The sequence below is a fragment of the Hemitrygon akajei genome, chromosome 5 (genome assembly GCF_048418815.1).
Source record: "Hemitrygon akajei chromosome 5, sHemAka1.3, whole genome shotgun sequence".
NCBI lineage: Eukaryota > Metazoa > Chordata > Chondrichthyes > Myliobatiformes > Dasyatidae > Hemitrygon > Hemitrygon akajei.
In genome coordinates this window covers 48970782-48994982 of record NC_133128.1, presented here as the reverse complement: position 1 = coordinate 48994982, position 24201 = coordinate 48970782, and the positions used below count along the sequence as shown (strand labels likewise).

The following is a 24201-nucleotide window of genomic DNA, read 5'->3' as shown; positions in this document are numbered from 1 at the left end:
ATTGCCTGTTTTAATGTAGGCCAACCAACATAGCTCCATTTTCTTGCGTTTGGCGAATGCAGAGAAGAATTTTCATTGTTGTTTCATGGTCATTTCACTTTGTGAACCACATTTCTTAGCCAATCCAGGTGTCCTTTTAATTTCAAACTGATTACTGCTTGCAATTTACATTAAGAACTGAAGACTGGTTCTTGTTTACAACAAGCAGCTGAGCAAGGAATATTTGTTTGAAGTTTAACTTTGTCACAAACAAGTCTGATCCTTCAGGAAGGTTATACTGCTGTAATAAAAAGCTGAGGTTAGCAATACACCTCTTGGGCCTGTAAAATGAATATCCATTACGTGATTGCCTTTGTTTTATTCTAACCATAAGCTTTATTGTTTGATATCTTATGATTATTTACAGAAATAGTACCAGCAAAAAGAAGGTAAAAAGGCATATCCATACAAGTACACACATCATAGACAGATCATAGTACAAAATATCCTATGCGTAATCTTTTGGAGAATTATTCTTAAGAGAATTAATCTACTTTACCATTCCATTAATTCAAAAGCCTGCAGTTCTCTCTCACACATAGCTGTAATTTGTAAATTTGTAGGCAACACAGTTCACTGGCATAATAAAAATGCTCGAAAGAAATTCTTGGGTTGGTAGAACTAAAAGCTTTTGGCTCATCTGCTGACAAGTATCCTATTGCTTTCAGTTCAGGAGAGAAATATTTCTAGCAACTTAAACGTTCACAAACAGTTAGTGTGAGCAATCAATAGTGAAATTTTTAATTATTTTTCTTTTAGATATTCTCTCCTGTTGAAACATTCAGTTCATAGTAGTTATTAGTTTGACACTAACTATATCAATGTCCGTGCACACCAATTCAGATCCTCAACTTTCATCAAATCTTGAAACTTTGTGAAAGCCTCAGCTACTAATACTTTGTTCTAAGGTCAACAGCTCCATCAGCATGCTAATCCCTCAGTAAAGAAAAATAGATTTGAAAAATCCAACTAGATCATGCATGTATGTTTCTGAGAGTTAGCTGATCATCCACTCTTGAGATGGTGCAAACCTGTGCTAGACTGATACCATGCTGGAAATTCAGGACAAGGCTGCTCAATGCAGTAAGTAAAGTAATTTATTAACTTTTGAGAATTGGAGTAGCATTGATAGCCATCAGTTATTTGGGTAGACAGGGAAAGAGTTAATCCCCTTTGGGATGAAGGGGTAATTTACACTACATTGAGGCAGGATATATAAGCAAGGTCCTAGATGAATACTTCTCATCTGTATTTCTGAGAAGGATGTAGAAGATAGTTCAAAGGTACATGATAGAACTATGTGAATAATCTGTAGTAGATCAGTGTTGAATTACATTATGGAAAAAGTTCACTTGAATAGGCAAAGCATAGAAGGATTTGGACCCAATGCAGAAATATTGTAGATGGACCAAAAAGTAGTTAGGTGTAGTTGGCTGATGGCCACCTTTGTGTGCTGTATGATTCTATGACCCTAGAATGCAGTTTAAGCTATTTGGTAAAGGAAAAATAACAAGGGGATCCTGGGTGAATTCTTTTGTTTCTTCATTCAGTCAATATTATATGAAATGTATGACCCAAAGGATTAGTGCAAGCAAATACAACAGTACCTTTCAAATCAAAATTTGGGTTGTGCTTAAAAAAGAAATATTTGCAAAGTTGTTGAAAAGTGCAATATAGGCATGATGCATCCGGTGACCTTTATGAAGTGAGGGCAAGGCTAAAAATTAAAGTAAAAATTTCAGCTTATTGCAGATGTTGGCTCAGAACATGCCCCAGTGTAACAAGGTATCTTGATAGAGTTTCTTTTAACTACTTATAGTAATTTATTTTAACTATTGCCTCTTTTACCCATTTGCAGGTTTATTTTAAAAATAAGGCCAGTCGACCTTACAGTATCTATCCTCATGGCCTTACAATTAGCAAAGTGAATGAAGGGGTTAAATACCCTGGGAATTCCTCAGGTAAAATAAATTAGGTGTTTTTATATTGTCGGAAATGATCTTTTCAAATAATTTAAATTGATATCTGTCCTTTATTTTGAGACTACCATGTAAAGTCTATTCTAAATTGCCTTTTAAGTAATTTTTCACCATTAAAAATAAAAAAATACATATTTTAACCTTTTAGTTTTATCTTCAGTACCAAATCTGGGGTATAAACTCTAAAGAAATCAGGTGCATTCAGAGAAATTAGTCTAATTTGTTTTAAATTTGAACATTGTTAACAATGAACTAGGGTTTTGCAGTAAGTATTAAAAACAACAATTAAATAACAGTACACAGTTTTACCTTTAACAGCTTTTTTTAAAGTTAACCATCAGGTTATCAACTTATCCCCAGATAGTCACTAGTTTGCCTTTAATGTGTTTTTACTACCACATTATTTAATGTAGTTAAATCAATTATTTCCTGTTGATGACTACCTGCAGGCTGTTGAATGTTGTGTCCATAGGTTCTTTAGTGCCACAGCTTACTTAAGACCATTATCAGGAGATACTACTTCAGGGTTAACCTACTGTTACCTCTGTGATAATCTTTCAATTATATAAATTCCAATTAATTATGATATATCTGAGCCTTCTAATGTTTGAGGCATGTGTTTGGCCTTCCATTGTACCCACTTTAAACAAGGTTCTTTTGCATATATCTGGACTTGTAAATTTCCATTTCACCCAGTCTTACTTTCTACAGCTTAGTTTGTCTGAACTACTCCAGCCTTAGTGCCAGTGCAGTGTCTGAATTATTTATGTAACCATGTGCATGAGGATTTGAACTTACTCAGGAACAGCAGCCACAGCACTGTTTGTTTTGAGGGCCTCTCTAGACTGATTGTGCAGGCTTCTGACAGTGTTTGTAACCAAGAGAACAATCATTCACATACCACTATACTTAATGAGATGGCAGGTTTAATTCAACAGTTGCTTTCTGACAGCCAATACTAAATGTCCTACAATATTAACCTTGCAGACTCCAATATGCAGGTTGAACCTGATCAAATCTTCCTTTACACCTGGGTCATTTCTGAAGAAGATGGGCCAACACCTTCAGACCCCAGGTGTCTAACAAGAATGTATCACAGTGCTGTGGATATCACACGAGACATTGCATCAGGGCTTATTGGACCACTTCTTATCTGCAAGGGTCAATCTTTGGATGCCCGGAATTTACAGGTGAAGTAGCCAGTCCATGAAAAGTCATTTACAGTATAAATACTAATTTACTTAGTGTGTTTTTACTCTTGGTAGGTAGCAGCCATTTTATAAATTGAGAGAACAGTTTGCTGTGTTCTAACAGCACAACAGTGCCTCCCCTAGATGAGGGGTCAGCCACCCAAACAATGAGAACAGTTTTTCAAATTCATTTAGAAATGTAATAGCTTAATATTCAAAGTGTATATAATCCACACACATTGACTTGTAATGCATGTTTCCTCACAGTTCATAATCCTTTAACATGTTTTATTTTTATACAACTTGTGCTTTGGTGTTTCATACATTTAATTTTAGACACTATTAGTTGGCATGTATTTATTGAGCAATATAGCTACTGACACTAACACAAGAACTGTACATATTGGACTAGCATCATGGTATCAGTGTGAAATACAGTGTACATTGATAACAGTATTCAAGGGGTGAAGTATTCCTCCCCAGTGAGTTGGAAAGTGCAGTGTGCTGAAGCATGATCTGGCAAAGTTGAAGAGAGAGGGTACAGACAGAGGTAGTGTGGAGCATTTCAGAGGGATGAGTAGCTTCAGCTTTGGAAAATGTCTCCAGAAATGAAGCATAGGATGCCAAAGCATTTCTTGCTAACAAAATGAGGGGAGAGAAAAAGACCACAATAGACACTCCACAGCAAATGCAATGGTATTAATTTTGGATTTCTCTTGTAATAAATGGGATCCAAGTATGTAGGTCCTTCTTTAGGAACAGCCCATGAATAGATGTAGATTTGATTACCCTGTTGCTTCAGTATTGGTGAACAGTGACCAAGACATTAGGGCACATAATTAATCACTAATTTTGAGAGACTTAAGAGTTTCAAAAATCTACATAATTGGAGGCAAATGCTGAGTTAAAATGGACTTTGCATTTACTATTTGTCCTCCTTTCCAATGGCATATTACTCATGAAAGTGGGCAGAGAAGAGTTAATTCACAATCTGGATGTTCATTTCTTTAGTCTCACACAATTATGCCATTCTTCTTGTTCCTTCTGGCAGGGACGACATACCATACAAAGGTTTGTAAAATCTGCCAAGGAAAACAGAAGTCTACTTTGGCCCTGACCAGTTTCACATCATTCCTGCTCTTCTTTATGCATAATACACTGGAAGTACTGTATCCCGGTTATTAACAGTATAGTAGAAATGCTGCTGATTAAGGGATTAAAGATTGGGTTTTCCTTTATTATTATGTGATCTCTGTTTGTCATCCACTCATCTCACACCTGGGTTATGTGAATGTGGGTGATCTGAAGAGGGATGGCAGCAATGGAAACAATTGGAGAGAATGATCTTCATGATGGGCTTCATTCTTTCTTTTAATTCTTCCCTTAGTGTGCCATTGGCCTTACTGAGAGCCAGTCACTGTTTCCAAAAAGATCCCTAGCTCCTCTTACTCTTTATTCAGAAAAAATACATCGTTACTTTTTTTTCCTTATTTGCAACAAGTTGATAAACCTAAAATGGTGTTTCAACAAGAAGTCCTGAAAAGCTAGTTTAATAGACTTGAGTCTTGCTCTGAGCTTCCTCCCACAGTAAAACTGCCTAGAGAAAATCCAAGTAAATTTGTCTGTGTGGAACCTTTGAATATCTGATATTTCTTTCTATCTGATTTAGATAAGAGTAGATCAGGAACAGCGTATCATATTTGCAGCGTTTGATGAGAATCAAAGTTGGTATATAGATGAGAATATTAATTTATGTCTGGATCCATCGAGTGTTGACCGAAACGACCCTGAGTTTTATGAATCAAACATCATGTACAGTGAGTATAAGTGCATGGATTACCATTTCATCTCAGTTAACATATATTTAAAATTCATAAATGATTATATCTGCGACTAATTATAGAATCTAAGTTCTGAGTGCTTTAGTTGATGGAAATTAACAACAAAGCCAATAGAAGATTAAGTAAGAGTAAAGAGGCACTTTAAAAAGGAGGTAGCTGAACTTCTCAATGCATGACTCTTATGCTGTGAAGGATTTGCATGTAATAGAGGTGATTCTGTGATTGCTGAGTGTGCTGGTTGGCGGTTGAACCTCGTCACTCTATGTCATTGATTCTTTTCAATTTTTGTGTAGTGAGTATTTGCATTTATTCAACTCCAAAGTTCCTACAAGATAACTGATATCAAATAATCTGTATGAAATTCAACATCTATGGAATATTCTTTATAATGGATTCTATTGGAGGTTTGGAATGTCAATAATTCAGGGTCATCATCATCTTTTATAATGAACAAGCACCTCTATACCATTAGTTCCTATTACCCATCTCCTTTCCTAAAACTGCTCACAACTCCCTCAGCCTCATTCGTCTCACTCACGTTAGCAGCGGCCGACAGCCTTTGACACTTGCTGCAATGCTGAACTGTCTGCGTGGCTGTGGATTCACTTTCGGCAACTCTGCAGTTCATGTTCTGTGTAGTATTGGTTTACATTACAATGCTTTGCATAATTTGTTCTTTTTATCACATATTGGATGTTTGACATTTTTTGTAGATTCTATTGTGTTTCTTTGTTTTGTGGCTGCCTACAAGAAGCTAAATTTCAAGGTTGTATATGGTATACATTGGTAATAAATGTATTTTGAACTTTTAAAACAAAGGAATTATTCTTATATGTATCTTAAAAACTTGCCAGGAGATTTGCAAACAGGTGTCAATGACATAATACATACGTAGTTCCTTTAGTAACTCATAAAAATATGGAAAAACTAAGTGGTCAAGCATCATCTATGGTGGCAAATGCACAATCATTGTTTCAGGTCGAGACCCTTCATTATCTGACTGACCCAATTAGTTCCTCCAGCTCTCTTGTGTGTTACTCCAGATTCCAGTCACTCCTACGTCTTAATATTTCCTTTACTTTGATCACATCAGTGTAAAATATTCTCGGTCAAAGTCTAGATACATGGATCAAATTCTAACCAAAAAATCTAAAAATAAAATCTTGACTGCTCACAGTAATTGGTAATTCTGATTTTTTAAAAAAAGACATAAGATTCAGTGATATTTTTCAGGAGGGAAATCTAACACCTTCTCTGAACTTGACATATTTATGACTCTCGACACACCGATGAAATTAATAATTGCAAGAGTAATTCAAGAGAGTAATAATTGAAAGAATAATTGAATAGTGTCTTCCCTTTGTGGAAGACACTAGCAGGATTCTGGAAGTTCGAGAGTGTCAAGGGGTAAGAAGTGTATGAAGTTGCCATTACTAGGGAGAAGGTGCTTGGGAAACTGAAAGGTCTGAAGTTAGATAAGTCACCTGAACCAGATGGTCTACCCCAGGTTTCTGAAAGGGGTGGCTGAGATTATGGAGGTATTAGTAGTAATCTTTCAAGACAATGGATTCAGGCATGGTTCAGGAGCACTGGTAAATTGCAAATGTCACTCCACTGTTCAGGAAGGGAGAGAGACAGAATAAAGGGAATTATAGGTCAGTTAGTCTGACCTTAGCGGTTGGGAAGATGTTGGAGTCAATTGTTATGGATGCTGTTTCGGGGTACTTAGAAGCACATGATAAAATAGGCCATAGTCAGCGTGGTGTCCTTAAGGGAAAATCTTGCCTGATAAATCTGTTGGAATTCTTTAAAGAAATAACAAGCAAGGTAGACAAAGGAGAATTGTTGGATATTGTATGCTTGGACTTTCAGAAGGCCTTTGACAAAGTGCTTAACAAGTTTAGAGCCCATGGTAAAACAGAGAAGATACTAGCAAGGATAGAGCATTGGCTGATTGGCAGGAGGCAAAGAGTAGAAAGAAAGGCAGCTTTTTCTGGTTGGCTGCCAGTGACTAGTGGTGTTCCACAGTGGTTTGTGTTGGGACTGCTTCTTTTTAAATTATATGTCAACGATTTGGATGATTAAATTGATGAACAAGTGCAAATTTTGTGGCCAGGTTTGTGGGCGATATGAAGATGGGTGAATGGGCAGGTAATTTTAAGGTAGCAGAGAGGTTACCTTAAACAGATTATGATAATGGGCAAAGAAGTGGCAGATGGAATACAGGGTCCGGAAGTGTGTGGTTATGCATTATGGGAGAAGAAATAAAAGCATAGATTATGTTCTAAATAGAGAGAAAATTGAAAAATATGAGGGGCAACGGGACTTGGGAGTCCTTGTTCAGGTTCCCTAAAAGTTAACTTGCAGATTGTGTTGGTGAGGAAGGCAAGTAAGATGTTGGCATTCATTTGGAGAGGACTAGAATATAAAAGCAAGCATGTAATGTTGAGGCTTTATAAAGCATTACTGAGGCTGACGTTGAGGAAGGTTCAAAGGAGGCTCACGAAAATGATTCTACGATTGAAAGGCTTATCTTATGAGGTGTGTTTCATGGCTCTGGGCCTGTACTAACTGGAATTCAGAAGAATGAAGGGGTGACCTCATTGAAACCTATTGAATGTTGAAAAACCTTGATAGACTGGATGTGGAAAGGATGTTATTTATGGTGAGAGAGTCTCAGACCAGAGGACATCGTTCCAGAATAATGGGACATCTACCGTATTTAGAACAGAAATGAGGAATTTCTTTAGTCAGAGCGTGGTGAACCTATGAAATTCATTGCCACAGTTGGCTATGGAAGACAAGTCCATTGAATGTATTTAAGGCAGAGGTTGATAGATTCTTTATTAGTCAGGGCATGAAAGGATATGGAGAGAAAGCATGAGATTGAGGCTGAGAGTGAAATGGATCAGCCAAGATGAAATGACTGAGCAACTCGATAGGCTAAACGACCTAATTCTGCTTCTATATCATATGGTAATGATCTAGGGGTCCACTTAAGAGATGTGCCCATAATACAGGCAGCATCAACATACAGAAGTAACAATTAATAATGACTGTCTTAAAGCCTTAATGTACCAGCTTAATTTGGTTATAATCCTGGGTGTTGTTAAGAAGCAAATTTAGAGCAAATGGAATATAATGTCATAATTTGTCAAATCTAATACCCCAAGGAGGAAAATAGCGCAGTCATCCCAGTCTTATGACTGTTGAGTATTTAACAAAAAAAATTGGATAAACTCTACAAGTCAGGCATTATCTGTGCAAAGAGAAACGGTAACATTTCAGATTAATGACCTTCGTCCATTCCATATAACCATATAACAATTACAGCACGGAAACAGGCCATCTCGGCCCTTCTAGTCCATGCCAAATGCTTACTCTCACCTAGTCCCACCAACCTGCACTCAGCCCATAACCCTCCATTCCTTTCCTGTCCATAAACCTATCCAATTTTTTTTAAATGACAAAATCGAACCTGCCTCTACCACTTCTACTGGAAGCACGTTCAACACAGCTGCCACTCTCTGAGTAAAGAAGTTCCCCCTTGTGTTACCCCTAAATTTCTGCCCCTTAACTCTCAACTCATGTCCTCTTGTTTGAATTTCCCCTACTCTCAATGGAAAAAGCCTATCCATGCCAACTCTATCTATCCCCCTCATAATTTTAAATACCTCTATCAAGTCCCCCCTCAACCTTCTACACTCCAAGGATCCCTCTGTCGATGCTGCCTGAACTAATGAGCATTTTCCAACAATTTCAGTTTGTCAAATTTCCAGCAATCATTATATTTTAGTTTTGCGATTTCTTTTTTCTAGCTATCGTACTTACTGTCCATTTATTAACAGTAATTGTAACCATGGTTTAACATTCATTAGCCATTGCAGTTTAATATATACGATTGTGTTTGCACGTTTTCAGCAATAAATGGCTTTGTGTATGAAAGCAAGGAGGCTTTACCTTTCTGCAAAGGCGATGTCATACATTGGCATGTTTTTAGTGTTGGTTCCCAAGACCGTATTCTGTCAATTAATTTTCATGGGCATACCTTCAGCTACAGAAATATCAATGAGGATGTAATACACCTCTTCCCTTTATCTGGTGAAACTCTGACCATGGAGATGGACAATTCTGGTGAGTTTACTTTTGTTGTTCATTGTAAAAGGTTAATATTTATTGGATCACTTTCAATTGAAGATTTAACAACCAAGCTGTTTTGACCTATAATGACAGAGTATTTCATTGTGCTTACCATGAAAGCAGTGTCTCAGAAATGACGTCTGAAAATCAGGAGAAAAATTACACACATCACAACTTAGTGGATTTACCTCAGTGTGGAATTCGAAGGGGGAAGAGAGTTGGGAGTGGTGACTAAGCATACTGGCCCTGTGGATTCAAAGGGAAATCAGAGTGAAACATCCATCACTCTGAATAAACTGGTCAATTTATCAAATGAAAGTAAAACCGATGATTTAGATCATTATGTACATGAACCTTACTGTCCCTCACCAAGAAAACCTCCCACTAATTGGATGGCACACATCATCCCTTATTTTCAACAGTAACCCAAACAACCTGCTCCTACAGAACTGACAAAATGAAGTACATGCAGCATAACAGTAAAAATATGAACCAGGGCATTACAGAAGGATTTTAAATGTGAGAGGAAAACTGTAGATAAGGGAATAAATTCATCTGATAACTGAGAATCAGCCAATGTTAAGGATCAAGGAAATATAAAACTAAAGGTATCACAAAGGTAGAGTGGTGCAAGACCATAGAGAGGATTTATGTTAAGGATGAAGATTTCAGGATTCAAAGTTTCAGGATGCATGGGTCCTTTGTAAATTAGCAAGGAATAGGCGATCAAGATTTGTTATAAACTTGTTATATACTTGTTATATAGATTTGTTATATACTTGGAACAGAAGTATAATCCTTACCAATTTTACAAATTCACCCATTAGAAAGGAGGAATAATTAATAAGATATGCCCTTCTGAGCAATGGTACCCATTACAGTTGTCATCAGTTTCTCTATGCTACTATACCCTGCCGAGCACTTAGCGGGAACTTGTTAATAGTTGGTTACTATGTTGTGACATTAAATAAGGTGAAAAAACTGATAACTATTACCTGTAATTCATACTGCTTGAGTGTTTATTGCTGTTCTAGTGATTATCTCCTATCCAGTCATTGATACAAGCTAAAGTAGGTGATTTGATCACAGAATATTCTCTGCTGTTGATCACCATATTCAATATTTTATACTGTGACACTGAATTTTGTTTTACTACTGTTATTGTGCTAAAGTGTTTTAGTTTTGTGCTGATCTTGTGACTGGTGTTTGGTTTCATAGGTGAATGGCTTCTCAGACCTTTAAATACGCAGCCGCGGACTTACGGTATGAGGATGAGAATTAAAGTTTATCATTGTGACGAAGAGGCAGTTGCATTCCCACTATTTATTTATAAGATTGAATATGAAGGAGACAAAGTACTAGTGGATGTAAGCGAGGAAGAGGGTGAAGAAGAGATCGATGAACAAACTCTTGAAATTTTAAGAGAACTTGGAATGCGGTCATTTAGACCACAACAGGAAATGACAGAGGAAGAAGATATTCTGAAATATATTGAGGATGACTCTACAAAACATGACACATTAAATGTCAGTCCTGTGGATTCAAAGGGAAATCAGAGTAAAACATCCATCACTGAGAATAAACTGATCAATTTATCAAATGAAAGTAAAACCAATGATTTAGATCATTATCTATATAAAGCAGACAGATCTGAGGAACTTGTAAAGTTAAATAAAATTTCAACAGCAGAACCAACGGAAGAAACACTCAAAGAAATGGCACAAGTAACTGAAATATCAATATCCGATTCTCAGCCACTGAATTTCACATTGGCAAGTACTCACTTAAGTCATTATATGCAAGGTATAGTCGAAGAAGGTACACGCTTGGGGATTTTTGCCAATGACTACAATGCAAGGAATGACAGTAGTGCGTTACAAGATGTTGCACTAAGGACGGATGCCAATAATGCCATTTTCCCAATTAACATTAGTAAAACGGATATTCCAGTTAATCTCATGGTGAAGAACAAGAGGGATTTAGCAGATACTTCTGTATTAACATTAAAACAAAGTAATATTTTTCAAATAACTCCAGACAGCGCAAGTTATATCAATATTACCAATGGCAAGGGAGAAAAGGAGTATGTATTAGTCACACATGAAGATAGCTCAGAAGTAAATAATCAAAGTAAAGGTGAAAGTTTTATCAAACAAGGCCATGAAGAATCAGAAGGAATACATACGGGCAGAGAAACGGGTGGAAAACAGAAAACAGAAATAGAGAAAGGGTATGCAGTCAAAACTCATGAAGATTTAATACTGGGATTGATTAATGAATCATTGCCAGTTGGAAATAATCAGGCAATTGAGCCTGAACATAGCCCCGACTTTATCCAACATTTTGAAAATAAAACTATTATATATAATGGCAGTACAGATGAAGCTACAACTAATAGTGAAGAGGAAGAGAGTAATTTGTCCAGTGAGGCTCCAGAATATTTCACAAGTGCCATGAAAGAATCAAGTATGGAGAGTAGTGAAGATCCTGAAAAGATATTTATTTTACTAAAGAAGCATTTAAAGAGTGAGCACAGAGTTCGATTTCGGGGAGTACCCTTAAAAACCAAAGGCCATCATTTGACCTACCAAGTGGAAGATAAAGGTGTTAGTGTATCAAGGATAAAAGGTTTGCAAAGGTACATAAAGCACACAAAGAAGAATAGCCGTAAAAAACAGCTCAAAACTGCAAGACGGCAAGTTGTAGCTGAAATGCTGAAACGGAGAAAAGTCTTGAAAAAGAAGATTTCACCAAGAGGGTTTAGGCCTGGTATTAAACAAAGAACAAATTTATTAGGACAAAAACATTTGTCATCAAGTCAGCTTAATTCCAAATTTAAAGACACTCTAATTTATCAAGATGACACTTCACATAGTATCATAGTTGGAATTCCCAAGCGTAACAATGGCGTGAGTTTTGATTATGATGAATATATTGCAAATGCAGAGGTAAGGACTGATAGAGCTGCATTAGAAAAGAGTGAAGAGGAAACAGAATTAGATTACGTAAACCCTTATACCCAAGATAGTCGCACTCATGCAGATACGTCCCGGGATCCAGACGTGATTATCGAGCATTATTTACGCAGCAACAGTGGGAATGTGAGGCGGTATTTTATTGCTGCGGAAGAAATTTATTGGGATTATTCCACAAATATAATGTAAGTATGGAATGTGTCATCATTTCTATTATAAGCTTTTCTTTCCTTTCTTTGTGTTGTAACTTGTTAGTAGTAATGAGATTATGTGGATATTCTCTTTAAAATTTGCCAGCAATCTGAAGATATTCCCCTCTTTTCCTCTTCCTTTTGCAAAATTAAAAGTGTCACAATAATAGAATACTTTTTTAGGAATCATTTGATCAAATGGCCAGCATCTCTGTGTTAAAACAGATTAAGATTCAGTATCCTGCAGTTTTCATTATAACTTTGTAATAATTTTATCGCAGTTTGTCAGCTCAGCCAAGGAATTATTCTGAAACAAATATCAAATCAAGCTGAGTTTTTTGTCATATGCTGTCATTTGTATGATGAGGTACAGGACAAAGTAAATTGCTTTAAGTACCCATAAACTCAGTGGCCACTCTATTAGGTTCATTTGTACACTTTGTTAATGCAAATGCCTAACCAGCCAATCATGTGGCAGGAACTCAATATATAAAAGCACATACACATTGTCAGACCAAACATCAGAATGGGGAAGAAAGTGATCTAAGTGACTTTGACCGTGGAATGATTGTTGGTGCTACACAGGTGGTTTGAGTATCTCACAAGCTGCTGATCTGAGATTTTCAAGCACAGCAATCTCTAGAGTTTGCAGAGAACAGCGTGAAAAACCAAAAAGAACATGCAGTGTGTGGCAGTTCTGTGGACAAAAACGTCTCATTAATGAGCGAAGTCAGAGGGGGAAAGGCCAGACTGGTTCAAGGTGACAGTAATTCAAATAGCTATGCATTACAGCAGTGGTGTGCAGAACAACATCTCTGAGTGCAGAACATTTTGTACCTTGAAGTAGATGGGCTACAGCAGCAGAATGCCACACCGGGGGGTTTTACTCCTGTGCTTGATGAAGTGGCCAGTGAGTGCATTTTGATTTCTATATTAGCAACAAAAATCACGAGTCAAAAGCTTGGTTCTTGGAATGAACCTCTAAACTAAATATTTAGTCCAAAGTGCTATGTGAGCCTTTCAAACAGATGGGATCAGACTTTTCCTGTCAATTAATATAGCAGTCAAATTATGCAATTTATATAAATATGAGGAGCAAAATGACAGATGTAAACTAAGAAACTGCTGATTATACTGTGTATCAATGTATTTACAAACTGCTTTCTCACTCTGTAGTAGTCTTAACACAGTTTTTCTCCAATGAACACTGAGGGCCCCATAAGTTCCTTGCAATTCTAGATAACAATTGCAAAAGAGTCATGAAAAAGCACAGCAGAGGAACAGGCCCTTTGATCCATACAGTCTGTGCTGAGCCATTTAAACTGCCTTCTCCCATCCATGTACCTATCCAAACTTCCCTTAAACGTTGAAATGGAGCTCGCATGCAGCACTCGTGCTGGCAGCTCTCTCCACACTCTCCCGACCCTCTGAATGAAGAAGTTTCCCCTCATGTTACCCATAAATTTTTTGACCTTCACCCTTACCCATGACCTCTCGTTGTAGTCTTGCCCAACCTCAGTGGAAAAAGTCTGCTTGCATTTACCCTATCTGTACCCTTCATAATTTTGTATACCTCTATCAAATCTCCTCCTAATCTTACACATTCCAAGGAATAAAGTTCTAACCTATTCACTCTTTCCATATAACTCAGGTCCTCCAGATCCTGCAACATCCTGGTAAATTTTCTCTACTCTTTTAACCTTACTTACACCTTTCCTGTGGAAAGGTGACCAAAACTGCACACAATATTGCAAATTTGGCCTTACCAATGTCTTGCACAACTTCAACATTACATCCCATCTCCTTTGCTCAATACTTTCATTTATGAAGGCTGATGTGCCAAAGCTTTCTTTACGACCCTATCAACCTATGACGCCATTTTCAATGAATTATGGGCCTGTATTCCCAGATCCCTTTGTTCTTCTGTACCCCTCAGTGCCCTACCATTCACTGTGTAAGACCTACCCTAGTTTGTCCTACCAAAGTGAAACACCTCACACTTGCCTGCATTAAATTCCATCTGCTATTTTTCAGCCCATTTTTCCAACTGGTCCAGATCTTGCTGCAAGCCACATTAGTCTTCTTTGCTGTCCACTACACCCCCCCCCCCCCCCCAATCTTGGTGTCATCTACAAATCTGCTGATCCAGTTAACCACTTTATCATCCAGATCATTAATATAGATGTCCATCAACAATGGTACCAGCACCAATCCCTGCAGCACTCCACTAATCATATGTATCAAGTCAGAGAGGCAACCATAAACTCTCTGGCTTCTCCCACAAAGCCAATGTCTAATCCAATTTGCTAGCTCATCTTGAATGCCAAGCAACGGAATCAGAATCAGGTTTATTATCACTGGCATGTGACGTGAAATTTGTTAACTTAGCAGCAGTTCAATGTAATACATAATCTAGCAGAGAGAGAAAAAAATAAATAAAATTTAAAAAAATAAATAAATAAACAAGTAAATCAATTACATATATTGAATAGATTTTTTAAAACGTGTGATCCTTATCAAATGCCTCGCTAAGGCTGTTTTAAATATCTCTGCTAGAGCCCCAGCAATTTCTGCACGCCGCCCACAGGGTCCAATAGTTGAGGAATTATGTCCTAAATCTCAAAATCGTATGCAAGCGCGGGAGTGTTTCAATCATATTAAGCTGCTCACCAAAATTATTAATTTAAAAGCTACCAAAAGATAAGTTAATGATAAAATGCAAAATTCTGCAAGCTGACAGCAGTCAGCAAGTCTTTGTGATTAAAAGCTGACTTAAGAATGATCTAAAATGACGTACAAAATTTGCTTAATATGAAATCTGGAAGCAAATGAATTAGCATCATATGTGCAGAAATGTTATACTTGCTTGTTCAGCTTACACACAACTCCAGATTTTGCATAAAATATTGAATTTAATAGTGTTCCATTTTTTAATGTCTTCGTAACATGCTGGCAGGAATCTTGGAAGATCACAAAAGCAAAGGAATACTCGGTACAAAAAGGTCATTTTTCGGAGATATACAGATGCATTTTTTAAGACACGCTATGATCATGGAGAACGGGATGATCACTTGGGAATACTTGGGCCTGTCATCAGAGCAGAAGTTAATGATGTCATCAAGGTGTTCTGTAATAATTTATATTGCATGCTCAATGTAGAATACTTCAGTGCAAATTACTAAGCTTTTGCTTTCAAGTTAAATTCAAACTATACTTTAATTGATTGCACTTGTATTTAATTTATTCAGTATAGTACTGTTGTTTCTCTAGCAGAAAGTTAAGCTTTCAATTTTCTTTGCAAAACTTTGGCATCTAAATAGACTCTCACCCTGTTATTCCTGAAATACTCGATATAATGTTAACCCAGAATTACATTTGCTGTTTTAACTAGATGATAAGCTTAGCAGGTAGTTATTCAAAAAGGATAGGATGGTCTGTTCAGTGACATGACCTCCTTCCACCACCAATTTATTCCATGGTGTTCTAACAAATACAACAATACAGAACAAAATAAAACATTACTAATAATATAAATAAATGCTGGACAATACTCAACAGGTCAGGCAGAAGCTGTGGAGAGAAAAATAGAATATACAGTTTAGGTTTAATGATCAGAAATATTAATTCTGTTTTTCCATTGATTTGACTCTTTTTGATTATATATAAAATATTGGACTCTGAGGTATTTCTAATGGAGATGATGAGGCACAATAAATCTTAACTCATTGGTTTGAAACTACATGCATTACCAGGAGAGATACAGACCTTACAGACATTTCCATCATTCTGTGCTTTTCCCCTTCTGCTGAGTTTAAATTTCACAAATAACTTCCCATTTACACCTCCTCAGACATTCTTCTTGTTTTTCATTAGGTTTTGCCATCATCTTTAAGCCTGCACTGTCACCATTGTGTCTTTCAGCCTCCCACAAATATTCCCTTTTATTATTGCCCAGCATTCCCCCACGGCCCCTTTCCTTCCATATTCTCTTCACCCAATTCTGATGCCAGGTCATTAGCATGAAGCATCAGCTCTATTTTTCACTCTGCCAGTGCTGCCTGACCTGTTGTCTATGCCCTGTAATTTCTGTTTATTTTTGCAATTATTAGTGTTTTCTGTGTTAATCTCACTAATTATTGCAGTCCTTTATAATCACAAGCATGAAACAATTGGCATTCCCTATGTTAGATTGGAAGTAATCTTCCTACAAAATGGAAAGGTGAATCATCTTGAGTCGATCTTGAATACTATTTCCAGAGTATTGTTATGTCCTGTGATCAGGTAATTAGAATAAGGAAATAAAACACTTGCAATTTGCTGAATTTTTCCTGGAATATGTCAAATTCATTAATTACTTAGACCCACAAAACTAGCTTTAGAAATGGCGTCTAAATTAAAAATCTTGATTAATAATCTATATATGTGCTTGTTCATTAGGTTATGTTCAAAAATCTTGCTTCTAGACCGTACTCCATTCATGCACATGGAGTAATATATGACAAATCATCTGAAGGGATGCGCTATGAAGACTTCTCTACTGTTTGGTATAAATCGGATGACGTTGTTCTGCCAGGCACCAAGTATACTTATGTATGGAATGTGCCGCCTCAATCTGGGCCAACAGCCACTGGATCAGTTTGCAAGCCCTGGGTCTATTATTCCGGTGTGGACTTCGTGAGTGTTCTACATTCAAACTAACATTAGGGAATCTTAAGCAGGTTGAGCTACAGAATGAAAAATATTTTAGACCATGAGACGTAGAAGTAGAATTGCGCCATTCAGATTTATTTTCCCTTTCAACTCCATTTCCCTGCTTTCTCCCATAACCTTTGATGCTTTTACTAAGTAAGTACTGATCAGCCTCTTTAAATAAACCCAGTGACTTGACCTCCACAGCCATCTATGCAACGAATTCTACAAATTCACCACTCTTTTACTAATGAAGGTTCTCATCTTTGTTTAAAGCAGGGCTTCCTAACCTGGGGCCCTCAGATGCCTTGCTTAATGATATTGATCCAAGGCATAAAAAAGGTTCACAACCCCCGGTCGAAAGGGATATCTTTCTGTTTTAAGATTGTGCCCTCTGGTTGTAGACTTTCCCAATATTTAGAAACATCCTCTCCACATCCATTCCTTTCAGGCAGCAGAAAGGAAACTATAGACCTGTTAGCCTGACATCAGTGGTTGGGAAGTTGTTGGAATCGTTTGTTAGGGATGAGATTATGGAGTACCTGGAGGTGCATGACAAGATAGGCCAAAGCCAGCTTGGTTTCCTGAAAGGAAAATCCTGCCTGACTAACCAACTGCAATTTTTTGAGGAAATTACAAGCAGGGTCCACAAAGGACATGCATTAGGTGTGGTGTAATTGGGTTTTCAGAAGGCCTTTGACAAGGTGCCACTCATGAGACTGCTTAGCAAGATGAGAGCCCATGGAATTTCAGAGAAGTTACTAGCATGGGTGGAGCATTGGCTGATCATCAGAAAACAGAATAAGTAATTTCTAAAATAAGTACATGTTCGGCACAGCATTGTGGGCCGAAGAGCCTGTATTGTGCTGTAGATTTTTCTATTCTGGCTGGCTGCCAGTTACCAGTGGAGTTCCACAGGGGTCAGTGTTGGGACCGCTGCTTTTTATGATGTATGTCGATGATTTGGACTATGGGATTAATGAATTTGTGACTAAATTTGCCGATGATACAAAGATAGGTGGAGGAGCGGGTAGTGTTGAGGAAACAGAGAGCCTGCAGAGAGACTTAGATAGTTTAGAGGAATGGGCAAAGAAGTGGCAAATGAAATACAATGTTGGAGAGTGTATGGTCATGCACTTTGGTGGAGGAAATAAATGGACAGACTATTATTTAGATGGGGAGAGAATTCAAAATGTAGAGATGCAAAGGGACCTGGGAGACCTTGTGCAGGATACCCTAAAGGTTAACCTCCAGGTTGAGCTGGTGATGAAGAAGCCGAATGCAATGTTGGCATTAGTTTCTAGTGGTATAGAATATAAGAGCAGGGATGTGATGTTGAAGCTCTATAAGGCACTTGTGAGACCACACTTGGAGTATTGTGTGCAGTTTTGGGCTCTTTATTTAGAAAGTATATACTGACATTGGAGAGGTTTCAAAGAAGATTCATGAGAATGATTTCAGGAATGAAAGGGTTACCATATGAGGAACGTCTGGCAGCTCTTGGGCTGTATTCCCTGGAGTTCAGGAGAATGAGGGGGATTTCATAGAAACATTCCAAATGTTAAAAGGCCTGAACAGATTAGATATGGCAAAGCTACTTCCCATGGTAGGGGAGTCTACAAGAGGGCACGACTATAGGATTGAAGGACGCCCACTTAGAACAGAGATGTGGAGAAATTACTTTAGTCAGGGGGAGGTAAATCTGTGGAATTTGGTGCCATGAGCAGCTGTGGAGGCCAAGTCATTGGGCAGACTTAAGGCAGAGATAGTTAGGTTCTTGAATAGCCAGAGCATCAAAGAGTATGGGAAGAACGCAGGGGAGTGAGGATGACTAGAAGAATTGGATCAGCCCATGATTGATGGAGCAGACTCAATGGGCTGAATGGCCAACTTCTGCTCCTATATCTTATGGTCATTTTGTCTAGGCTTTTCAATATTCAGTAGGCTTCAATATAATCTGCCCTCATTCTTCCAAGCTCCTGAGTAAATGCCCCGAACCATCAGGTGCTCCTGATACATAACATTCTCATACTGGGGATCATTCCTGTGGGCTCTCTCCAATGCTAGAACATTGTTCTTGGATATGGGACTCATAAGTGCTCACAATACTCCAAATATGGTCTGACTAATACCTTATAAAGCTTCAGCGTTACATCTTATGATGGGTCCTATTGGTCAGGGTCAGCTGTGGATGCTGTGTTCTAGCTGTTGAAGTAGATCTGCAGGCCAGGGCAGTGTGATATGGAGGGTAAGCTGTTGCCCATGCAGCAGGTTCCTTCTCTCCACACAGCCGATGAATCCAAAAAACAGTATAGACAGCTTGGCAGCAGTGGTGTTTCAGGAGTTGCCAGTCAGTATAAAACTCAGTGTTGGACTGCCTTAGGGACTGCAGCTCCAGATTTTTCGTTTGGGTTTTCTCCCAAAACCTTTCCATTCGTGGGTATAGCAGCAGGGCAGTGGGGGTTTGGAATCAGAGTTTTCCTTCTGCTAACATTACATCCCTGCTTTCATATTCTAGTCTTCTTGAATATTGCATTTACCTACCTTACTACTGACTCGACCTGCATGTAAACTCCTAGGGAATACTATACTGGAGCTCCCAAGTCACCTTGCACCTCTAATTTCCAAATTCGTTTGACATTTAGAAAATATTCTACGATTCTATCCCTTTTTTCCTTCTGCCAAAATGCATGAGCAGACACTTCTCTACACTGTACTCCATCTGCCACTTAATTGCCCATTCTCCCTATCCGTCCAATTTATCAATGCTTAAAGTATTATTGTTTTCCTTATAGGAGAAGGACATTAACTCAGGTTTGATTGGGCCTCTTCTGATCTGTCAAAATGGAACATTGACGTCAATTAATGAAAGCCCTGAAGATGCTCGTGAATTCATTTTGTTGTTTAACACTTTCGATGAAACTAGAAGTTGGTACTTCAATGACGGCAAAGCACGGAGTTCTGATGCGGACTTTGAAATAAGTGATAATTCAGACTTGATACAACAGAATAAATTTCATGGTACTCTTCCCGTTTTCTGTTTGTGGATACCTTTAAATTTAAAATCCTTCCATAGCCACTTTGTCACTTGCCAATTCTGCAGTTCAAGAGAAGGGTAGTCAGCATTGATAATCGCCAATTAGTTAATCTGGTGAATACAGATCTGGTTTTTATTGAACACTTTACTTCTGATGCTTTCCTTCTCATTTTCTTTCCATTAAACTATCTTCCTTCTACCAAAGTCTACTCTACCTAGCTGCTGATCTGCAACTCATCCCATTCCTTGAATCAACTGAGCTCAGGTGAGAAATTTCCTCAGGTATTTTCACCATATATTTATTTAAGTAACACTGCTAGAGTAATTCTGGTCCATAATAGCATTGTAAACTCTGTTTAGCTGTTACATTTGGATAATTTTCCCATCTTCTTTCACCTCCAGCTGCCTCAGTTTAAAAGCCTTTAACTTGCAAACCAATACTCTGAAAATTTAAATCAAATGAAAATCTACATAATTTATTCAGAGTATTATTTTTCTCCTATATAGTTGTCTAAAGCGGATTTCTCCTGAAAAGCTGCCTATTTCAACCTACTATCAGCAACATTGTTAAAGTAATGCGCCAATAAAATTGATTATTCATCTATTTAGATTGTAAACAAAAGTTCAGACAGTTTTTTGAAGAGATTTCAACTTATAGTACACCAATGAATATTTCCAAAGGTTTATTACTTGATTCACTGCTTTGCATTTCTAGCCATAAATGGACTTGTTGATGATTCTTTAAGAGGTCTGGTGATGTTTGAGAAAGAACTGGTTCGTTTCTATGTGATTAACATTGGGACCTCAGAAGATGCACATTCTGTACAGTTAGATGGTCATACATTCATTGAAAGGAGGGCGAATGCACATCGTCTGGGAGTTTACAACTTGTACCCAGGTAAGGTATACTTCACTTTATAAGTAGTGTAACACTTAAAGAAGATTTCCTTACTGGAGTGGAAGGAAACATTTGGCTTGTCATTCAGTAGGTGCATAGCTTAAGAGTTACGACTGTACCATGCACTGTTTATTATACCCTCACCAAATCTGTGGTGGACCTGGAAATTAAGCAGTCTATCCCACAGAGAGTCCCACATCATGCTAGACTCATTAGCAAGCATGTGGCCAGCCCTGATACATAGCCTGTAGATGCCAATATTAAGAGCATTACCCAAAACAAACTGCTACATAGCTCTGCAGCTAACACCTAACAACTCAATTAAGACATGTCAGTATCATTAAGTATAGTCAATTCCTTTAATAAAATAATTAATTTGCTCTCAAATCCCCTAATGGTCACTTTATTGGAATGTACGAAGTCCAACCTCTTGTTTTCAGTTCCTCATTCTAGCTGATGACAATGTATCAAGATAAAACAGATTTCAACACAAAATGAGCATTGCATGCCATCCACTCCACAAGAGTCCAGATCAAGGCAGAAGCCCTGTTCCTTCCTGGGGTTTTCACTCAGGCAGAGGACCTCTTCATTCAGTTCATTCCGCAGTCCACATATGCTACAAATTGTCATTTGGACATGAGATTGCCTGTATAAAGTCCAAGAAAGTTTCTAATGGCATGGTGAGGAACCAGCTTTGCTATTAAGAAGAGACAGGAAGGGCAGAAGGTAATGACAAAAATAGCTGACCAGCAGGTCAATTAATATGGCCCAGGGTTTGGAAATTCAGTCATTTATTTAGTTTGATCAAGCAAATTCTTTTCAATTGCTTCTGTGTTTTTAGTAAACCTCTAATAGAAGTATAAGAATTATATCTACTGTGCAATATTCAATGAGCTAAACTATCATATGCCCTGTCCTGTCTCTGTTTCTGTTCACACTGTACACATCAGACTTTCAATATAAATCAATGTCTTGCCGAAGTTCTGTGATGACTCAACGATGGTTGGGTGTGTCAGAGATGGGCAGGAGTTGGAGTACAGAGAACTGGTGGACAGGTTTGTGGAGTGGTGTGTGAGGAATCTCTTGCTCCTGAAGGTGGCCAAAACCAGGGAGATGGTGATTGATTTTAGGAGGAAGAGGACTGTGACAAGTCCTGTATACAGTCTGAGAGAAGTTGTTGTGGTGGTGGAGGAGTACAAATACTTGGGTGTTCACCTCCAGACTTGACTGGAAAACCAACACCAAGGCTGTTTACAAGAAGGGGATGAGCAGACTCTATTTTCTAAGGAAGCTGAGATCCTCCAATGTGTGCAGCAGGATGTTGGAGATCTTTTACCAGTCTGGTGTAGCGAGTGCAATCTTCTTTGCGGGTTTTTTGTATCACCAGCATTGGTGCTGGTGATGCAAAAATGACTAAATAAACTCATCAAAAATCCTTGGTTACGACCTGGACTCTTTTGAGTTAGTGGTGAAGAGAAAGTCACTCAACAAACAGGTATCCATTATGGACAATCTGACACATCCTTTCCATGACCTACTGAATAGGCAGTGGAGCACTTTTTTGAACAGACTCTTTCAGCTCTGCTGTTACAAAGATTATTACAGAAAACCTTTCCTACCAAATGCAATAAGCAGATACAACAGTTCATCTCTGTGTGACAGGAGAAACACATTGGTAAATTATTATTGTGTGTATCATTATTCTGTACTTTATTATTAGTTAAGTCTGCACACTGCTAAGTGTGTTTTTAAATGTTGCTGCTGTAACAAAAGAATTTCCCACTTGGGATCAATAAAATACTTACTATTATTATTATTTTCTAATTAAACACTTGTAGGTGCCTTTAAAGTAGTGGAGCTGTGTTCATCAAAACCTGGCTTATGGCTGTTAAACAGTGAAAATGGAGAACATTATAAAGGAGGCATGTGGGCACATGTGCTTGTCTTATCAAAAGGTATGAGGAAATATTATAATGGAATAAAATGCTGCGCACCTTGCAAAGTAGAAGAGAATGTGAAATGAAGTTTAATCTACAGTAAAAAAAACTTTAAAATTGCAGTTGAACCCCTATGACTTACAATTCCCAATGTGTGACCATTTTTGAATGCAAAAGGACAGAAATCTAGATACAATTAAGTTAGTCTGTGCCATCTGAAGCCCTTTATGTTGAAAAATAATTGTTAAACTATTGAACTGCTCTTGTAGTTTAGTGGTCTGTGGTTGTATTCTTCCCTCTAAGTTCAAATGTGATGGGATCAACCCTACTCCTGATTCGAAGGCAAAGATCTAGGCTGTAACTCTAGCCTGCATGATAAAGCCGACATGAAAACTCAATTGTACACTGTCTCTGCTGGCCCATTTTCCTTCTGGTAAGATGGTGGTGCACTTGGCCTTCGTGGCCTCTCCAGATCTGTCAAATGGTGCAAGTATGTGTCTTAAAGAATGTTTTTGTTTCTGTGATCACAAAACCCTGTTGGATATTGGTAATAGAAAATGCTGCAAGCCTGGTTCCTTGATTTTTTGGTGAGACGGACAGCGGAGCTGCCTGGCCTTGGTTGTTCGCAGACCAGGCAGTCATGATGTGGCATCGTCTGTCACAGCAGCCCAGGGGAGGCAGTGCGGGAGAGAACAGAGGCGTGGTGGAAATGCTGGAATCCATGCTGGTTGGGGGCTGGCACTCACGTTGATGCTGCCAGACTTCACCAGCCTTCCATGTGTCCCTGGTCTCACTTCTTGTATCCGCTTACTTAATGCATTGCCTGATTTTTTTCCCCATAGTGGGCTGTATTGAACTATTTTTTGTCCTCTGCCCAGACCTGAGCAATATCATTTGCTCTCAGTGCCTTCACAGTTTCAGAGAGGAAATGGCTATGGACCTCAGACTCTCAAGCTCAAACTCGAAAAGATGATTCATCAGTGAATATACTGCATGCACATCTGCCATCATCACTGCTATATCTAGAAAATCATATTCTTTCTTTTCTTATATTTTATTGCTGCTTCCTTGGCAGTAATTAATATCCATCACTAGCATAGCCGTGGTAGCATCTTCTATGTTGTTGTGTTGGAGTCAACAAATATAGGAGCTGAAGTGAAGTCATGGAATTATTGAAAGGTGAGGGGGAGATATTAGATATTGACCCTCCGGAACATAGAAAAACAAAACAATTTAAGTCAAATAGATGTGGGCCTTAAAACTATAGAAGATGTGACCATAGTTG

General features: G+C 38.1%; 1 protein-coding gene across 2 annotated transcripts in view; it reads left to right on the top strand.

The window, feature by feature from the left end:
- Positions 1-24201, top strand: part of f5 (coagulation factor V) — a 75796-nt gene that overhangs the window by 36469 nt on the left and 15126 nt on the right. For both annotated transcript variants that reach the window (XM_073045501.1, XM_073045499.1), the window contains exons 9-18: positions 1898-2000; positions 3006-3208; positions 4878-5025; positions 8971-9183; positions 10408-12349; positions 15312-15477; positions 16793-17029; positions 19840-20065; positions 20797-20979; positions 22818-22934. In XM_073045501.1, the coding sequence (XP_072901602.1) occupies positions 1898-2000; positions 3006-3208; positions 4878-5025; positions 8971-9183; positions 10408-12349; positions 15312-15477; positions 16793-17029; positions 19840-20065; positions 20797-20979; positions 22818-22934 (3538 nt within the window). The remainder of the gene's footprint in view (positions 1-1897; positions 2001-3005; positions 3209-4877; positions 5026-8970; positions 9184-10407; positions 12350-15311; positions 15478-16792; positions 17030-19839; positions 20066-20796; positions 20980-22817; positions 22935-24201) is intronic.